Raw genomic sequence first — 19,299 nt, 5'->3', positions numbered from 1 at the left:
CCTGTATATCTCTGTCCTCTATAACAGGGGTTGTGAATAACTTCCTGTATATTTCTGTCTTGGGTGTATCACCCTCTCCTCTCCTCTCCTCTTATCCTCTCCTCTCATTTCTGTATCACCCTCCTCTCCTCTCCTCTCCTCTCCTCTCATCTCTCCTCTCCTCTCCTCTCCTCTCATTTCTGTATCACTCTCCTCTCCTCTCCTCTCCTCTCCTCTACTCTACTCTACTCTACTCTACTCTCATTTCTGTATCACCCTCTCCTCTCCTCTCCTCCCCTCATCACCCTCCTCTCCTTTCATTTCCCTATCGCCCTCCTCTCCTCTCATTTCTTCTCTCTTCATGTTTCTTAAAATATCATCATTCATATTATTATTTGAGCGTGCAGAGAGATGAAACTGGCTTCCACCCACCCACTCTCTCTATATATTTCTACCCCTTCTCGCTCGCTCTCTCTCTCTCTCTCTCGCTCCCTTCTCCCTGTCACTCTTCTCTTCTCTTCTCCCTCTCTGTCCCCTCTCAGGGGTTCTACCCTGTCTCTCTCCCTCTCCTCCTCCCTCTCTCTCTCTCCTCTTCTCTTCTCCCTCCCCCTGTATCTCTCTCTTCTCTTCTCCCTCTCCCTCCCCTCTCTCCTCTTCTCTTCACCCTCTCTCCCCCCTCTCCCTCTCCTCTTCTCTTCTCCCTCTCTCCCCCCCCCCTCTCTCCTCTTCTCTTCACCCTGTCTCCCCCCTCTCTCTCTCCTCTTCTCCCTCTCCTCCCTCTCTCATTTTCTTTCTGTCTCTCTCTCTCCTCTTCTCCCTCTCCTCCCTCTCTCATTTTCTTTCTGTCTCTCCTATCGTTCAATAATATATCTGATGGATGTATATTTCACTGCCTTTGTATGAGACAGACAGACTGCAACCAGGGGAAACCTCTTACACCAAGACTTCCTCCACCCAGGAGAGGAAAAGGGAAGGGAAGGGAAGGGGGGAGGAGAGGAGAGGAGAGGAGAGGAGAGGAGAGGAGAGGAGAGGTCCAGCCCCTAAGCCAGTAGCCCACAGCTATCAACAGAGAAGTGCAGGGCTGTAGGGCTGTAGGGCAGTAGGGCTGTAGGCAGTAGGGCAGTAGGGCTGTAGGCAGTAGGGCAGTAGGGCTGTAGTCAGTAGGCCTGTAAGAAGCAGGGCTGCAGGCAGTGGGGCTGTAGGCATTAGGGCTGTAGGCAGTAGGGCTGTAGGCAGTAGGGCTTTAGGCAGTAGGCCTGTAGGAAGCAGGGCTGCAGGCAGTAGGGCTGTAGGCAGTAGGGCTGTAGGCAGTAAGGCAGTAGGGCTGTCTCAGTAGGGCTGTAGGCAGTAGGGCTGTAGGCAGTAGGGCAGTAGGGTTCTAGGCAGCAGGGCTGTATGCAGTAAGGCAGTAGGGCAGTAGGGCTGTAGAGTGTAGGCAGTAGGTCTGTAGGCATTAGGGCTGTCTCCAGTAGGCAGTAGGCAGTAGGGCTGTAGGCAGTAGGGCAGTAGGGCAGTAGGGCTGTAGGCAGTAGGGCTGTAGGGCTGTAGGCAGTAGGGCTGTAGGCAGTAGGGCAGTAGGGCAGTAGGCTGTAGGCAGTGGGGCAGTAGGCAGTAGGGCAGTAGGCTGTAGGCAGTAGGGCAGTAGGGCAGTAGGGCTGTAGGGCAGTAGGAAGCAGGGCTGCAGGCAGTAGGCCTGTAAGAAGCAGGGCTGCAGGCAGTGGGGCTGTAGGCATTAGGGCTGTAGGCAGTAGGCCTGTAAGAAGCAGGGCTGTAGGCAGTAGGGCTGTAGGCAGTAGGCCTGTAGGAAGCAGGGCTGCAGGCAGTAGGGCTGTAGGCAGTAGGGCTGTAGGCAGTAAGGCAGTAGGGCTGTAGGCAGTAGGGCTGTAGGCAGTAGGGCAGTAGGGCTCTAGGCAGCAGGGCTGTATGCAGTAAGGCAGTAGGGCAGTAGGGCTGTAGAGTGTAGGCAGTAGGTCTGTAGGCATTAGGGCTGTAGCCAGTAGGCAGTAGGCAGTAGGGCTGTAGGCAGTAGGGCAGTAGGGCAGTAGGGCTGTAGGCAGTAGGGCTGTAGGGCTGTAGGCAGTAGGGCTGTAGGCAGTAGGGCAGTAGGGCTGTAGGCTGTAGGCAGTAGGGCAGTAGGCAGTAGGGCAGTAGGCTGTAGGCAGTAGGGCAGTAGGGCAGTAGGGCTGTAGGGCAGTAGGAAGCAGGGCTTCAGGCAGTAGGCCTGTAAGAAGCAGGGCTGCAGGCAGTGGGGCTGTAGGCATTAGGGCTGTGGGCAGTAGGGCTGTAGGAAGCAGGGCTGCAGGCAGTAGGGCTGTAGGAAGCAGGGCTGCAGGCAGTAGGCAGTAGGCAGTAGGGCAGTAGGGCAGTAGGCTGTAGGCAGTGGGGCAGTAGGCAGTAGGGCAGTAGGCTGTAGGCAGTAGGGCAGTAGGGCAGTAGGGCTGTAGGGCAGTAGGAAGCAGGGCTGCAGGCAGTAGGGCTGTAGGAAGCAGGGCTGCAGGCAGTAGGGCTGTAGGCAGTAAGGCAGTAGGGCAATAGGGCTGTAGGGCAGTAGGGCTGTAGGCAGTAGGGCTGTAGGCAGTAGGGCAGTAGGGCTGTCGGTCATATTAGCTCCCTGCTAATACAGAGTTGTTGATCTCTGCAGCTAGCTAGCTAGCATGCTCTAAATGTATATTAGCTCCCTGCTAATACATTTACATACATTTACATTTAAGTCATTTAGCAGACGCTCTTATCCAGAGCGACTTACAAATTGGTGCATTCACCTTATGACATCCAGTAGAATAGTCACTTTACAATAGTGCATCTAAATCTTAAAGGGGGTGAGAAGGATTACGTATCCTATCCTAGGTATTCCTTAAAGAGGTGGGGTTTCAGGTGTCTCCGGAAGGTGGTGATTGACTCCGCTGTCCTGGCGTCGTGAGGGAGTTTGTTCCACCATTGGGGGGCCAGAGCAGCGAACAGTTTTGACTGGGCTGAGCGGGAACTGTACTTCCTCAGTGGTAGGGAGGCGAGCAGGCCAGAGGTGGATGAACGCAGTGCCCTTGTTTGGGTGTAGGGCCTGATCAGGCCTGGAGGTACTGAGGTGCCGTTCCCCTCACAGCTCCGTAGGCAAGCACCATGGTCTTGTAGCAGATGCGAGCTTCAACTGGAAGCCAGTGGAGAGAGCGGAGGAGCGGGGTGACGTGAGAGAACTTGGGAAGGTTGAACACCAGACGGGCTGCGGCGTTCTGGATGAGTTGTAGGGGTTTAATGGCACAGGCAGGGAGCCCAGCCAACAGCGAGTTGCAGTAGTCCAGACGGGAGATGACAAGTGCCTGGATTAGGACCTGCGCCGCTTCCTGTGTGAGGCAGGGTCGTACTCTGCGGATGTTGTAGCGCATGAACCTACAGGAACGGGCCACCGCCTTGATGTTAGTTGAGAACGACAGGGTGTTGTCCAGGATCACGCCAAGGTTCTTAGCGCTCTGGGAGGAGGACACAATGGAGTTGTCAACCGTGATGGCGAGATCATGGAACGGGCAGTCCTTCCCCGGGAGGAAGAGCAGCTCCGTCTTGCCGAGGTTCAATACAATAGTTAATAATAATAATACAGAGTTGTTGTTTTCTGCAGTTAGCTAGCATGCTCTAAATGTATATTAGCTCCCTGCTAATACAGAGTTGTTGATCTCTGCAGTTAGCTAGCATGCTCTAAATGTATATTAGCTCCCTGCTAATACAGAGTTGTTGTTCTCTGCAGTTAGCTAGCATGCTCTAAATGTATATTAGCTCCCTGCTAATACAGAGTTGTTGATCTCTGCAGTTAGCTAGCATGCTCTAAATGTATATTAGCTCCCTGCTAATACAGAGTTGTTGATCTCTGCAGTTAGCTAGCATGCTCTAAATGTATATTAGCTCCCTGCTAATACAGAGTTGTTGATCTCTGCAGTTAGCTAGCATGCTCTAAATGTATATTAGCTCCCTGCTAATACAGAGTTGTTGTTCTCTGCAGTTAGCTAGCATGCTCTAAATGTATATTAGCTCCCTGCTAATACAGAGTTGTTGATCTCTGCAGTTAGCTAGCATGCTCTAAATGTATATTAGCTCCCTGCTAATACAGAGTTGTTGATCTCTGCAGTTAGCTAGCATGCTCTAAATGTATATTAGCTCCCTGCTAATACAGAGTTGTTGATCTCTGCAGTTAGTTGTTGTATATTAGCTCCCTGCTAATACAGTTGTTGATCTCTGCAGTTAGCTAGCATGCTCTAAATGTATATTAGCTCCCTGCTAATACAGAGTTGTTGATCTCTGCAGTTAGCTAGCATGCTCTAAATGTATATTAGCTCCCTGCTAATACAGAGTTGTTGATCTCTGCAGTTAGCTAGCATGCTCTAAATGTATATTAGCTCCCTGCTAATACAGAGTTGTTGATCTCTGCAGTTAGCTAGCATGCTCTAAATGTATATTAGCTCCCTGCTAATACAGAGTTGTTGATCTCTGCAGCGAGCTAGCATGCTACAGCTATCAAGAGCATCGAGGCCAGCACACCTATCGTTGTATCTTTTTATTTCTCATTTAAAAAAATAAATAAACTAGCGATCAAATGGGAACCGGTTTATCACCACGACACAGGAGAGAGTAAAGATACCAGCTGTTACTACGGCAACACAGTACAGGAGCTCTGCCGTGCTGGGGTCTTGGAGGAGCCATTCTGGAGCCAACCAGGAGCCATCGGGAACTATGCGGAGGGGCATCAGGGGGGAGGGCTTGGGTTTCCACATTCCAGACCAGGGAGGGGAGCAGATGAGACAGGTGGATGATGGAGGGATGGGGGGGAGGAGAGATGGAGAGAGAGAGAGAGAGAGAGAGAGAGAGAGAGAGAGAGAGAGAGAGAGAGAGAGAGGGAGAGAGAGAGAGAGAGAGAGAGAGAGAGAGAGAGAGAGAGAGAGAGAGAGAGAGAGAGAGAGAGAGAGAGAGAGAGAGAGAGAGAGAGAGAGAGAGAGAGAGAGAGAGAGAGAGAGAGAGAGAGAGAGAGAGAGAGAGAGAGAGAGAGAGAGAGAGAGAGAGAGAGAGAGAGAGAGAGAGAGAGAGAGAGAGAGAGAGAGAGAGAGAGAGAGAGAGAGAGAGAGAGAGAGAGAGAGAGAGAGAGAGAGAGAGATTCAAAGGGCCAGACAGACAGAAGGAGGATGGGGGTGGAAGAGTGAGAGAGAGAGAGACAGGTGGTGTTTTGAGAGAGGTGGAGGGGTGTGTTTGTTTTGTCAGCAGTCTACTGTCTGATGCTCACAGCTGAGAATGGACACACACACGGACATACCAAGGCCAGTTGATTAGTGGCTCACACTGTTAACGAAACCATTCTCTGTTAGACTCACTGTTAACTAAACCATATATCTACCCATTCATTTAGAATCAATGGGTATATATAGATATCATTAATTTAGAATCAATGGGTATATATAGATATAATTAATTTAGAATCAATGATTTATTACAATATAGGGATGATTTACAATATAGGGATGATTTATTACAATATAGGGATGATTTACAATATAGGGATGATTTACAATGTAGGGATGATTTACAATATAGGGATGATTTACAAAATAGGGATGATTTACAATATAGGGATGATTTACAATATAGGGATGATTTACAATATAGGGATGATTTAAATGTAGGGATGATTTACAATATAGGGATGATTTATTACAATATAGGGATGATTTACAATATAGGGATGATTTACAATATAGGGATGATTTACAATATAGGGATGATTTACAATATAGGGATGATTTACAATATAGGGATGATTTACAATATAGGGATGATTTACAATGTAGGGATGATTTACAATATAGGGATGATTTATTAAATATAGGGATGATTTACAATGTAGGGATGATTTACAATATAGGGATGATTTTAAATGTAGGGATGATTTACAATATAGGGATGATTTACAATATAGGGATGATTTACAATGTAGGGATGATTTACAATATAGGGATGATTTTAAATGTAGGGATGATTTACAATATAGGGATGATTTATTACAATATAGGGATGATTTACAATATAGGGATGATGTATTACAATATAGGGATGATTTTAAATGTAGGGATGATTTACAATATAGGGATGATTTACAATATAGGGATGATTTACAATATAGGGATGATTTCTGTATTTCTAAAGTGACATGTCTTGAAAACTTGATTGCTGACAACGTTGACATTTTGGGTCTATGTCTGTCAACAATGGACTAACGAAACGAAAAACCCCAAATTATAGTTTTTAGGTTAACATGTTCCTTTAACAATATATGGGGCATAAAAAAACACAGGAAACGGTTATTATATAATGATCCATCCATCCTAATAACGTCTTATTTTGGTTCCGCTTTAGCACTGAGATCCAAACCCAATTTGTATGTTCTGATTTAAAAGTCTAAATTTAGATTTTTATTAATACAGACCGTCACCCCCCCACCGGTTTCAATTAACCTCAGTTTTCTCATGTGTCTTTCTGACCATGTCGTTGTCAAACCAGTTTCTGATCCTAGGCCTTGGAAGGAGCCTTGAGCCACCGGGGTCGTTCCTTCTGCCGCCGACGGAGAGAGAGACAGAGACAGAAACCCCCATTCGTAATAAGACAACGCACACTAACCTGTAATAACTGACACACTGACCTGTAATAACTGACACACTGACCTCTAATAACTGACACACTGACCTCTAATAACTGACACACTAACCTGTAATAACTGACACACTGACCTCTAATAACTGACACACTAACCTGTAATAACTGACACACTAACCTGTAATAACTGACACACTGACCTCTAATAACTGACACACTAACCTGTAATAACTGACACACTGACCTGTAATAACTGACACACTAACCTGTAATAACTGACACACTGACCTGTAATAACTGACACACTGACCTGTAATAACTGACACACTGACCTGTAATAACACTAACCTGTAACACTAACCTGTAATAACTGACACACTAACCTGTAATAACTGACACCTGTAATAACACTAACCTGTAATAACTGACACACTAACCTGTAATAACTGACACACTAACCTGTAATAACTGACACACTGACCTGTAATAACTGACACACTAACCTGTAATAACTGACACACTAACCTGTAATAACTGACACACTGACCTGTAATAACTGACACACTAACCTGTAATAACTGACACACTAACCTGTAATAACTGACACACTAACCTGTAATAACTGACACACTGACCTGTAATAACTGACACACTGACCTGTAATAACTGACACACTAACCTGTAATAACTGACACACTAACCTGACCTGTAATAACTGACACACTGACCTGTAATAACTGACACACTAACCTGTAATAACTGACACACTAACCTGTAATAACTGACACACTAACCTGTAATAACTGACACACTAACCTGTAATAACTGACACACTAACCTGTAATAACTGACACACTAACCTGTAATAACTGACACACTAACCTGTAATAACTGACACACTAACCTGTAATAACTGACACACTGACCTGTAATAACTGACACACTAACCTGTAATAACTGACACACTGACCTGTAATAACTGACACACTAACCTGTAATAACTGACACACTAACCTGTAATAACTGACACACTAACCTGTAATAACTGACACACTGACCAGTAATAACTGACACACTACCCCCCCCTAACCCCCCCCTACCTGGGCTTCCCTCTCTCTTGGGCTTCCCGCCCCGCCCCTCTCCCCCCCCCCCCCCCTACCTGGGCTTCCCGTCCCTCTCCCCCCACTACCTGTTCCCCCTCTCCTGCCCCCCCTACCTGGGCTTCCTCTCCTCCCCCGTCCCCAATTAATTCCTGTTCAGTGTAATTGTGTGTGTTTTGGTCTGCTGGATCGGGGGGCAGGTGAAGGTGGAGATCTCATCCCGTTCAGTGTAATTGTGTGTGTTTTGGTCTGCTGGATCGGGGACAGGTGAAGGTACGAGAGCCATTTAGGAAGACAGGAAGGAAGTGTGTTGTACATGTGTAGCCCTCCTATTCGTTTTTTATTTAATCCTCGTTTTATCCATTTTGAATATGCATGTTTTAATGTAAACGTATTTATTCATAATAAAAAATTAACGATAAAAAAATAAATAATGTTTTGTCCTAGTCATGTTTTAAACCTGTTCTTCTTTATAACGAGACAAGCTACGGCCAGCTCCGTCACACATGTTCCTACAGCCCAGTCCTATCCAATAAGTTACTGTCAGAGATGCATAGCGAGTAAACATAGACGTAGTTTCTACGTGCGTAATTGGCTATAATGTAGACCATAAACGTTCAGCCTGCCTACTACAGATGAATCTGAGCCGTACTGTACTGTACTGTATTAGAATGGTTTAGTTTAACAGTGAGACTACACTAATACAACATTTATATCGCCAGTATTACATACTGTCTTACTGGTGATGATGCTACTGCGGACTGTGTGTGTGTGTGTCCGTACTACCAGGGCGTCACGTGTCAGAGCCCCCCCCCTGGTGGAGCTGAAGTTTGCCTTGTCAGAACATCACGGAGCTCCAACAGAAACGGACGCGTGGGTTTTTTTCTCTCTCTCTCTCCGCCTGATCGTTGATGGGTATTATTTTCTGCTACACGGCGCCCACGAACTAAACTCACACGGTGACGGTACCACTTCGCTTCCGTTCTGGTTTTTATTTCTTCTTCTTTGGATTATTCTTCATCTGGAGAGAAGAAGAAGAAAAGAAAAAACCGTGAAATTAAATAGGGAGAGGAAGTACAAGGAGAAGATAGAGAGATAGAGAGAAAGAAAAGCTGGACATCAGAGCACAGGGGGTTGGTGCTCCCGCTTACACGGCAAGTCACGGACATGCTTCAGGGAACTTGTAATTCCATATCGATAAGGTAGGTCTAATCAGATTGATCACATGCGTCAATCATCTCTCTGTCTATATCGACCAGGTTTGTTTAAATTAAAACTTCACTTTCTGGTTTCCACTATTGAGATACTTCTTTAAAAATGGATCATCTCTCGAAACCACAAGTGATGCGTTATATTCGCTTCTTAATTGAATATCGATATTACTGAGATGTTAAAGTCTCTCTCTCTGCTTTGATACAGCTCCTTATCGATAGATAGAGTAAATATTAGTGTTTCTCATCACAACCGCACTGGTTCTAGAAGAGCAGGCGGCGTAAAATGCGCTTTACTCCTCCATTAGACTCAAACACAGCAACACAGACTCTTCTTCAGCAACACAGACTCCGGGTATAATATGGTTTATAGAAACCTTGCTGTATATTCAGCAACACAGACTCCGGGTATAATATGGTTTATAGAAACCCCGCTGTATCTTCCGCAACACAGACTACGGGTCTAATAAATCAAATCAATAAATCAAATCAAATGTTATTGGTCCACATATTTATCAGATGTTATTGCGGGTGTAAGTGAAATGCTTGGTGTTCCTCGCTCCAACGGTGCAGTAATATCTAACCATTCACAACAATACACACACACATCTGAAAGTTAAATAATGTAATTAATACATATCTAAATATTAGATTGAGCCACGTCGGAGTGGCATTAGAATACGGTAGATTACAGTATATACATGATGAGTAAAGCAGTATGTAAACATTATTAATATCACGTTTCAGGTATGACCCAGATGCAAATGGTGTCGAAGAAACAAAACGTTTTTTTTTTTTTTTTTTTTCTAAAACATAGGCAGGCAAATGACAGGTCAAAGGCAGGTCAGGGGTCAATAATCCACTGAGGGTGGAAAGGTACCAGACCAGCAGGCAGGCTCAGGGTCAGGGAAGGTCAGGTCAGGGGTCAATAATCCACTGAGGTGTGGTAAAGTTTTTTTTTAAATGATTTATTTCACTTTTATTTAACCAGGTGGGCCAGTTGAGAACAAGTTCTCATTTACAACCTGCGACCTGGCCAAGATAAAGCAAAGCAGTGCGACACAAACAACAACACAGAGTTACACATGGAATAAACAAGCGTACAGTCAATAACACAATAGAAGAAAAAAAAAGTCTATATACAGTGTGTGAAAATGGCGTGAGGAGGTGAGGCAATAAATAGGCCATAGGAGCGAAGTAATTACAATTTAGCAGATTAACACTGGAGTGATAGATGAGCAGATGATGATTAGCAGATTAAGGTGTGTAAGTAGTGATACTGGTGTTTAGGTGAGCAGATGAAGGTGTGTAAGTAGTGATACTGGTGTTTAGGTGAGCAGATGAAGGTGTGTAAGTAGTGATACTGGTGTTTAGATGAGCAGATGAAGGTGTGTAAGTAGTGATACTGGTGTTTAGATGAGCAGATGAAGGTGTGTAAGTAGTGATACTGGTGTTTAGATGAGCAGATGAAGGTGTGTAAGTAGTGATACTGGTGTTTAGATGAGCAGATGAGCAGATGAAGGTGTGTAAGTAGTGATACTGGTGTTTAGGTGAGCAGATGAAGGTGTGTAAGTAGTGATACTGGTGTTTAGGTGAGCAGATGAAGGTGTGTAAGTAGTGATACTGGTGTTTAGGTGAGCAGATGAAGGTGTGTAAGTAGTGATACTGGTGTTTAGGTGAGCAGATGAAGGTGTGTAAGTAGTGATACTGGTGTTTAGGTGAGCAGATGAAGGTGTGTAAGTAGTGATACTGGTGTTTAGGTGAGCAGATGAAGGTGTGTAAGTAGTGATACTGGTGTTTAGATGAGCAGATGAAGGTGTGTAAGTAGTGATACTGGTGTTTAGGTGAGCAGATGAAGGTGTGTAAGTAGTGATACTGGTGTTTAGGTGAGCAGATGAAGGTGTGTAAGTAGTGATACTGGTGTTTAGGTGAGCAGATGAAGGTGTGTAAGTAGTGATACTGGTGTTTAGGTGAGCAGATGAGGTGTGTGATACTGGTGTGTGAGCAGATAAGTGATAGTGATACTGGTGTTTAGGTGAGCAGATGAAGGTGTGTAAGTAGTGATACTGGTGTTTAGGTGAGCAGATGAAGGTGTGTAAGTAGTGATACTGGTGTTTAGGTGAGCAGATGAAGGTGTGTAAGTAGTGATACTGGTGTTTAGGTGAGCAGATGAAGGTGTGTAAGTAGTGATACTGGTGTTTAGATGAGCAGATGAAGGTGTGTAAGTAGTGATACTGGTGAGTCAGTGAGCAGATGAAGGTGTGTAAGTAGTGATACTGGTGTTTAGATGAGCAGATGAAGGTGTGTAAGTAGTGATACTGGTGTTTAACTGAGCAGATGAAGGTGTGTAAGTAGTGATACTGGTGTTTAGGTGAGCAGATGAAGGTGTGTAAGTAGTGATACTGGTGTTTAGGTGAGCAGATGAAGGTGTGTAAGTAGTGATACTGGTGTTTAGGTGAGCAGATGAAGGTGTGTAAGTAGTGATACTGGTGAGCAAAAGAGCAGCAAACTAAATAAAAACAGTATGGGGATGAGGTAGGTAGATTGGGTGGGCTATTTACAGATGGACTATGTACAGCTGCAGTGATCGGTTAGCTGCTCAGATAGCTGATGTTTAAAGTTACTGAGGAAAATATAAGTCTCCAGCTTCAGCGATTTTTGCAAATCGTTCCAGTCACTGGCAGCAGAGAACTGTAAGGAAAGGCGGCCAAAGGAGGTGCTAGCTTTGGGGTGACCAGTGAAATATACCTGCTGGAGTGCGTGCTACAGGTGGGTGTTGCTATGGTGACCAGTGAGCTGAGATAAGGCGGAGCTTTACCTAGCATGGACTTTTAGATGACCTGGAGCCAGTTGGGTCTGGCGATGAATATGTAGCGAGGGCCAGCCAACTAGAGCATACAAGTCGCAGTGGTGGTGGTATATGGGGCTTTGGTGACAAAACGGATGGCACTGTGATAGACTGCACCCAGTTTCCTGAGTGGAGTATAGGAAGGTTTTTTGTAAATGAAATCGCCAAAGTCAAGGATCGGTAGGATAGTCAGTTTTATGAGGTTATGTTTGGCAGCAGATGAAGGTGTTTGTAGTGATACTGGTGTTTAGTGAGCAGATGAATTTTGATTGGAGATGTTTAATATGAGTCTGAAGGAGAGTTTACAGGTGTTTAGAGACACCTGAGGTATTTGTGGTTGTCCACAGGTTAGAACCGTGAAGGTGTGTAAGTAGTGATGCTGGTGGGTGGGCAGGTGAGGGCAGTGATCGGTTGAAGAGCATGCATTTAGTGCAAGCATTTGAGCAGTTGGAGGTGGAAGGAGTGATGAATGGTGTGAAGCTCGTTTGATACTGGTGTTTAGGTGAGCAGATGAAGGTGTGTAAGTAGTGATACTGGTGTTTAGTGTGAGCAGATGAAGGTGTGTAAGAGTGATACTGGTGTTGAAATATAGCAGATGAAAAGACTGGTGTCCGAGAGATGAAGGTGTGAACTGGTGTTTACCCCGTGAGCAGATGAGAGGTGTGACAGTAGGCCCTGATTTGACTGGTGTTTGAGAAGCAGTTGGTGAAGGTGTGTAAGTAGTGATACTGGTGTTTAGTGAGCAGATGAAGGTGATTGACAGAGTGATACTTGTTTAGGTGAGCAGATGACAGCCGTGACAGTATTGTCTTTTATCAATGGTGGTTATGATATCGTGTTAGTACCAGATGAGTGTGGCTGAAGTGTGATACTGGTGTTTAGGAGCAGATGAAGGTGTGTAAGTAGTGATACTGGTGTTTAGGTGAGCAGATGAAGGTGTGTAAGGGAAGATACTGGTGTTTAGAAAAGCAGATGAAGGTGTGACAAACAGTGAACACAGGTATAAATACACAGGAGATAATCGTGAAAATGGGCGACAGGTGAGCAGATTAAAGTGACCAGTGATTTCAAGTCTCCTCTAAGGTGCAGGTGTGTAACCAGGTGAGTCTGGTGGCCTTGTACAGGTGACTAGGTCCTTTCCTTTTCAGGGATCCTTTTCTTTGAAATAGAAGCTGCTTTTCAGTCTACTGGTCCCAGCTTTAGATGAGCAGATGAAGGTGTTTCTGGATGATACTGGTGTTTAGATGGCAGATGAAGGTGTGTAAGTAGTGATTGGTGTCCTTGATGATCTTTTGAAGGCCTTCCTGTGACTACTGGTGTTTAGGTGTCCTGGAGGAAGGTGTGTGCCCAGGTGATACTGGTGTTTAGTGAGCAGATGAAGGTGATACAGTGATAGGATGCTTAGATGAGCAGATGAAAAGTTTGTGAGGGTGAAACCAATTTTTAGGTGAGCAGATGAAGGTTGAAGAGTGATACTGGTGTTTACAATGAGCTGATGTGGGTGTTTAGACCAATTCAGATGATACTGGTGTTTATGAGCAGATGAAGGTGTAACAGTGATACCTGTCTCCACTACCGCAGATGAAGTGGATAGGAGTAGGGATACTGGTGTTTAGGGTTAGCAGATGAAGGTGTGTAACCCTAACCCTAACCGATGTGATAAGAGCGTCTGCTAAATGACTTAAATGTAAATGATATGAAGCTGTTTCCTGAAGTCCATGAGCAGCTCCTTTGTTTTGTTGATGTTGAGTGAGAGGTTGTTTTCCTGGCACCACTCTCCGAAGGCCCTCACCTCCTCTCTGTAGGCCGTCTTGTCATTGTGGGAAGGTGTGTAAGTAATCTGGTGGCTTACTACTGTTGTGTCATCTGAAAACTGATGATTGAGTTGGAGGCGTGCATGGCCATGCAGTCATGCATGAACAGGGAGTACAGGAGGGGGCTGAGCAATGTAGCGGGGCCCCAGTGTTGAGGATCAGCGCAGTGGAGGTGTTTCCTACCTTGACCACCTGGGGTGGCCCGTGGAAGTCCAGGACCCAGTTGCACAGGGTGGGGTCGAGAAGGGCCTCCAGTGTACGAGTTTGGAGGGTACTATGGTGTTTATGAGCAGAGCTGTAGTGAATGAACAGCATTCTCACATAGGTATTCCTCTTGTCCAGATGGGATAGGGCAGTGTGCAGTGTGATGGCGATTGGTGTCTGTGGACCTATTTGGGCAGTATGAAATTGGAGTGTGTCTATGGTGACAGGTAGGGTGGAGGTGATATGATCCTTGACTAGTCTCTCAAAGCACTTCATGACGACAGAAGTGAGTGCTACGGGGCGGTAGTCATTTAGTTCAGTTACCTTTGCCTCTTTGGCTACAGGAACAATGGTGACCACCTTGAAGCAAGTGGGGACAGCAGACTGGGATAGAAAGCGATTGAATATGACTGTAAACACTCCAGCCAGCTGGTTTGCGCATGCTCTGAGGACGTGGCTAGGGATGCCATCTGGCCCGGCAGCCTTGCGAGGGTTAGCACTCTTAAACGTCTTACTCACCTCGGACAGAGCAGGAGAGCCCACAGTCCTTGGGAGCTTCCCCGTCGATGGCACTGCGTTAAACTCAAAGTGAGCGAAGAGGTGTTTAGCTTGTCCGGGAGCAAGACGTCCCTCCACATGGCTGGTTTTCCGTGATTGTCTGTAGATCCTGCCACATACGTCCTGTCTGAGCTGTTGAATTGCGACTCCACTTTGTCTCTATACTGACATTTTGCCTGTTTGATTGCCTTGCGGAGGGAATAACTACACTGTTTGTAATCGGCCGGAAGGGAAGGAGGAGGAAAGGGAGGAAGGTGCAGGAGTAGCCATATTCCCAGTCACCTTGCCACGGTTAAATGCGGTGGTTTACACTTTCAGTTTTGCGCGAATGCTGTCGTCTATCTGCAGTTTCTGGTTTGGGTAGGTTTTAGTAGTCACAGTGGATACATCTCATATACACGTCCTGATGAACTCAGTCACCATATCCGTGAATTTGTTATTCTCAGAGGCTACCCGGGAACATCTTGAAGCATGTTTTCCGATTGGTCAGACCCCAGTTTGAAATTACCTTTGCACAGGTACTTCATAGTTTGGGTTTCTGCCTATAGGAAGGGAGGAACAAAAAGATCGAGTCGGATCTGATTTGCCGAAAGGAGGGCGGGGGAGGGCCATGTAGGAATTTAGAAAAGTTGAATAGCACTGGTTAAATGTTTTATCTAACCAGTGTCCAGTAATTAGTTAGTAAGCAGTGTCTTACTAGTGTCCAGTCATTAGTTAGGTTTATCTAACCAGTGTCTTACTAGTGTCCAGTCATTAGTTAGGTTTATCTAACCAGTGTCTTGTGATCTTCCTTCCTCTCTTCATCCTCCTCTCCTCCTCCCTCTCCCCTCTTCCTTTCATCCTCTCCTCCTCTTCCTCTCCTCTCGTTTCCTCTCTTCCTCCTCTCCTCCTCTTCCTCTCCTCCTCCTCTTCCTCTCCTCTCTTCTTCTCATCTCTTCCTGCTCCTCCTCTCTTCCTTTCTTCCTCTCTCTCTCTCCTCCTCCTCTTCCTCTCTTCCTCCTCCTCTTCCTCTCTTCCTCTTCCCTCCCTCCCCCTCCTCTCTCCATCTCTCCACCTCCCTTTCTTTCTGCCCCATCCCCCTTACTCCTCCCCCCAGGGTGGCTCTGCCTGGCTCTCTATCATGACTGATGGCGAGGGGAGAGTCTGCTTCCTCTACACCACCACCTCCTCTACCCCCACCCCCACCTCCTCTACCCCCACCCCCACCCTCACCCTCACTCCTGCCCTCAACGTCCAGCAGGGAGGGGAGGAAAGGCGGTGCCGTGACGGAGAGGTGAGGGTTCTCATACCGGCTCCATTTTACCGGGAACACAACCCACACCCATCACCGTTTTACCGGGAACACAACCCCCCGAGACGTCACCACCACGACATCGGCTTCCGTGATGATGATGAGGACGAGGAAGAGGAGGGAGGCAGCAGCACACGGAGTCCATGGCCGGAGGATGAGGAAGAGGAGGAGGAAAGGGAGGAGGAAGGTGCAGGAGTAGCTGCCCGTTGTGCCCCGGGGCCTCCCATTGTTGTTACTGGCGGTAGTAGTAGTGGTGGTGTGTTCGGTAACGTGAGGAGGGAGCCGGTAACGGAGCCGGTAGACCCAGTGGACCTGCTGTCTGAAGAGGAGGAGCAGCAGCCATATCCAGCCCTCGCCCCCGTAGTCTTCTTCTGCATCAAACAGACCACGCGTCCTCGCAGCTGGTGTCTACGCACGGTCTGTAACCCATATCCTTTACTGCTGGTCTGTACTGGTCTGTACTGGTCTGTACTGGTCTGTAACCCATATATTTACTGCTGGTCTGTACTGGTCTGTAACCCATATCCTTTACTGCTGGTCTGTACTGGTCTGTACTGGTCTGTAACCCATATCCTTTACTGCTGGTCTGTACTGGTCTGTAACCCATATCCTTTACTGCTGGTCTGTACTGGTCTGTAACCCATATCCTTTACTGCTGGTCTGTACTGGTCTGTACTGGTCTGTACTGGTCTGTAACCCATATCCTTTACTGCTGGTCTGTACTGGTCTGTACTGGTCTGTAACCCATATCCTTTACTGCTGGTCTGTACTGGTCTGTAACCCATATCCTTTACTGCTGGTCTGTACTGGTCTGTACTGGTCTGTACTGGTCTGTAACCCATATCCTTTACTGCTGGTCTGTACTGGTCTGTACTGGTCTGTAACCCATATCCTTTACTGCTGGTCTGTACTGGTCTGTACTGGTCTGTAACCCATATCCTTTACTGCTGGTCTGTACTGGTCTGTACTGGTCTGTAACTGGTCTGGTCTGGTCTGTAGCTGGTCTGGTCTGTAGCTGTTCTGTAGCTGGTATGGTCTGTAGCTGGTCTGGTACTGTAGCTGGTCTGGTCTGTAGCTGTTCTGTAGCTGTTCTGTAGCTGTTCTGGTCTGTACTGGTCTGTAACCTGTTCTGTATCCTTTAGCTGGTCTGTCTGTAGCTGTCTGGTCTGTAGCTGGTCTGGTCTGTGGCTGGCCTGGTCTGTGGCCCGATGGTAGCTGGTCTGGTCTGTAGCTGGTCTGTGTCTGTAGCTGGTCTGGTCTGTAGCTGGTCTGGTCTGTAGCTGGTCAGTAAAGGCAAGCGACATCCGCAAAGTCTGTATGGTAACACTTGGAGAAGTTAAATGAGAAGGAGATGTGCTGGTGGAACTGAGCTGTAATGGTACATTGTGAAATTTACGTTAAACTTACGTGTGTTCTTATTGTCTTTGAAAAAAACGATTTAAAAAGGGACTGTTTTAAATGTCACGGTCCCACTTTTGTGTATGATGGGAGATGTTTCTCTCTCTGTTTCTGCATTCTTGAGAATGTGTGTGTGTGTGTGTGTGTGTGTGTGTGTGTGTGTGTGTGTGTGTGTGTGTGTGTGTGTGTGTGTGTGTGTGTGTGTGTGTGTGTGTGTGTGCGTGAGTGTGTGTGTGTGTGTGTGTGTGTGTGTGTGTGTGTGTGTGTGTGTGTGTGTGTGCGTGTGCGTGAGTGTGTGTGTGTGTGTGCGTGTGAGTGTGTGTGTGTGTGTGCGTGTCCCTCTAGCCAGACTGTAAGCAGTGTTCGTTCCCAGGTAGGTGGTCAGAACTCTCCAGTGTAAATATTATAACCCCAAAGAGTAAATGAACTAGTCCTCACACACCTCATAGCTGCCCAGCTGTCTGTGGTGTTAGAACACACACACACACACACACACACACACACACACACACACACACACACACACACACACGCACACTCACACGCACACTCAGTCCTAATGAGAGGTGTGTGTGCGGCTGGTTGAAGTTTTCAACAAGCATGTCTATTCCTGGCTCCGTTTTGTTGCCCCGGCAACTCTGAGTTCCTGCTCGGCATGGAGTCTGTTTCTGTTAAATGTATTGTTAATGTCAGAGTTGAGAACCCAACTCATAGATATCTGCTGCCAAAAACTGGACCAGAACATCTCCTGTTTTCTCCGTCAGGCAACGAGACAAGCTTCCTGCTGAGAGTTAGTTAGTTATTAGCTGTGTTACTCATAGGGGTTTCACTAAGTACAGTAGTTAGCTAGCTTGTTTTGGCTAATGTTAGCAACCCTGACCAGGGTTGTTACGGTGACGGTATTACCGGCAGTCAGGAGTCCTGACCAGGGTTGTTATGGTGACGGTATTACCGGCAGTCAGGGTCCTGACCAGGGTTGTTACGGTGACCGTATTACCGGCAGTCAGGAGTCCTGACCAGGGTTGTTACGGTGACCGTATTACCGGCAGTCAGGAGTCCTGACCAGGGTTGTTACGGTGACCGTATTACCGGCAGTCAGGAGTCCTGACCAGGGTTGTTACGGTGACCGTATTACCGGCAGTCAGGAGTCAGGAGTCATGAAGGCAGTCAAATTCCACGTGACCTTTTAGTCAAGGTAATTAGGCTTCTCCTCCAAGCTCTGATGCTCATTAGTAACCTACCAAACTGGCTAACTGCCTGGTACTCAGCACTCTATTGTCCCTCTAATCACTCTGACATCAAAGCAAAACAAAACGGCGCCTCCGGTAGATTTATTTTTTATTTTTATTTTATTTATGTGTTATTTCTTACATAATTAAGCCAGACATTTTTTTTTTTGTGTGCTTTACACACAGCCGGGATTTTTTTGGGGGGTTTCAGAGCAGCGGGAACTCACCAGCATTACGACCAGGAATACAACTTTCCCGAATCAGAACCTTTGTTCGTATCCCCGTAATTGAACTGATTCCAGAAGCCTTAACTGACATCCACCTGGGGAACAGTGGGGTTAACTGCCTTGTTCAGGGGGCAGAACGACAGGTTTTTACCTCGTCAGCTCGGGGATTCGATCCAGCAACCTTCCGGTTACTGTCCCAACGCTCGATCCACTTATAACCAGCATGGCTACCACAGCATTCTGCTATCGATACGCCATCCCATCTGGTTTGCGCTTAGTGGAACAATCATTTGTTTTTCAACAGGACAATGACCCAGAACACACCTCCAGGCTGTATAAGGGCTATTTGACCAAGAAGGAGAGTGATGGAGTGCTGCATCAGATGACCAGGTCTCCACAATCACCCCACCCCAACCCAATTGAGATGGTTTGGGATGGGTTGGACAGCAGAGTGAAGGAAAAGCAGCCAACAACTGCTCAGCATATGTGGGAAGTCCTTCAAGACTGTTTGGAAAAGCATTCCAGGTGAAGCTGGTTGAGAGAATGCCAAGATTATGCAAAGCTATCATCAAGACACCCTTATCTCTCTCTCTCTCTCTCTCTCTCTCTCTCTCTCTCTCTCTCTCTCTCTCTCTCTCTCTCTCTCTCTCTCTCTCTCTCTCTCTCTCTCTCTCTCTCTCTCTCTCTCTCTCTCTCTCTCTATCTGTCTTTCTGTCTGTCTCTCTCTCTCTCTCTCTCTCTCTCTCAGTCTCTCTCCCCCTCTCTCTCTCTCTCTCTGTCTCTCTCTCTCTGTCTTTCTGTCTCTCTCTCTCTCTC

The 19,299-nt window shown here is 46.6% G+C and overlaps 1 protein-coding gene across 1 annotated transcript in view; it reads left to right on the top strand.

The window, feature by feature from the left end:
• Positions 1-8,554: 8,554 nt before the first annotated feature.
• The window catches only part of LOC127928932 (voltage-dependent T-type calcium channel subunit alpha-1H-like), a gene marked incomplete at its 3' end in the record, with an annotated part of 75,079 nt that continues 64,334 nt past the window's right edge, over positions 8,555-19,299 (top strand). The window contains exons 1-2 of the mRNA XM_052516515.1: positions 8,555-8,905; positions 15,435-16,057. Of these exons, the coding sequence (XP_052372475.1) occupies positions 15,459-16,057 (599 nt within the window). The remainder of the gene's footprint in view (positions 8,906-15,434; positions 16,058-19,299) is intronic.

The sequence above is a fragment of the Oncorhynchus keta genome, unplaced genomic scaffold, assembly GCF_023373465.1.
Source record: "Oncorhynchus keta strain PuntledgeMale-10-30-2019 unplaced genomic scaffold, Oket_V2 Un_scaffold_5050_pilon_pilon, whole genome shotgun sequence".
NCBI lineage: Eukaryota > Metazoa > Chordata > Actinopteri > Salmoniformes > Salmonidae > Oncorhynchus > Oncorhynchus keta.
Note: the sequence above shows the minus strand (reverse complement) of the source record. Positions and strands in the feature narration are given on the sequence as shown.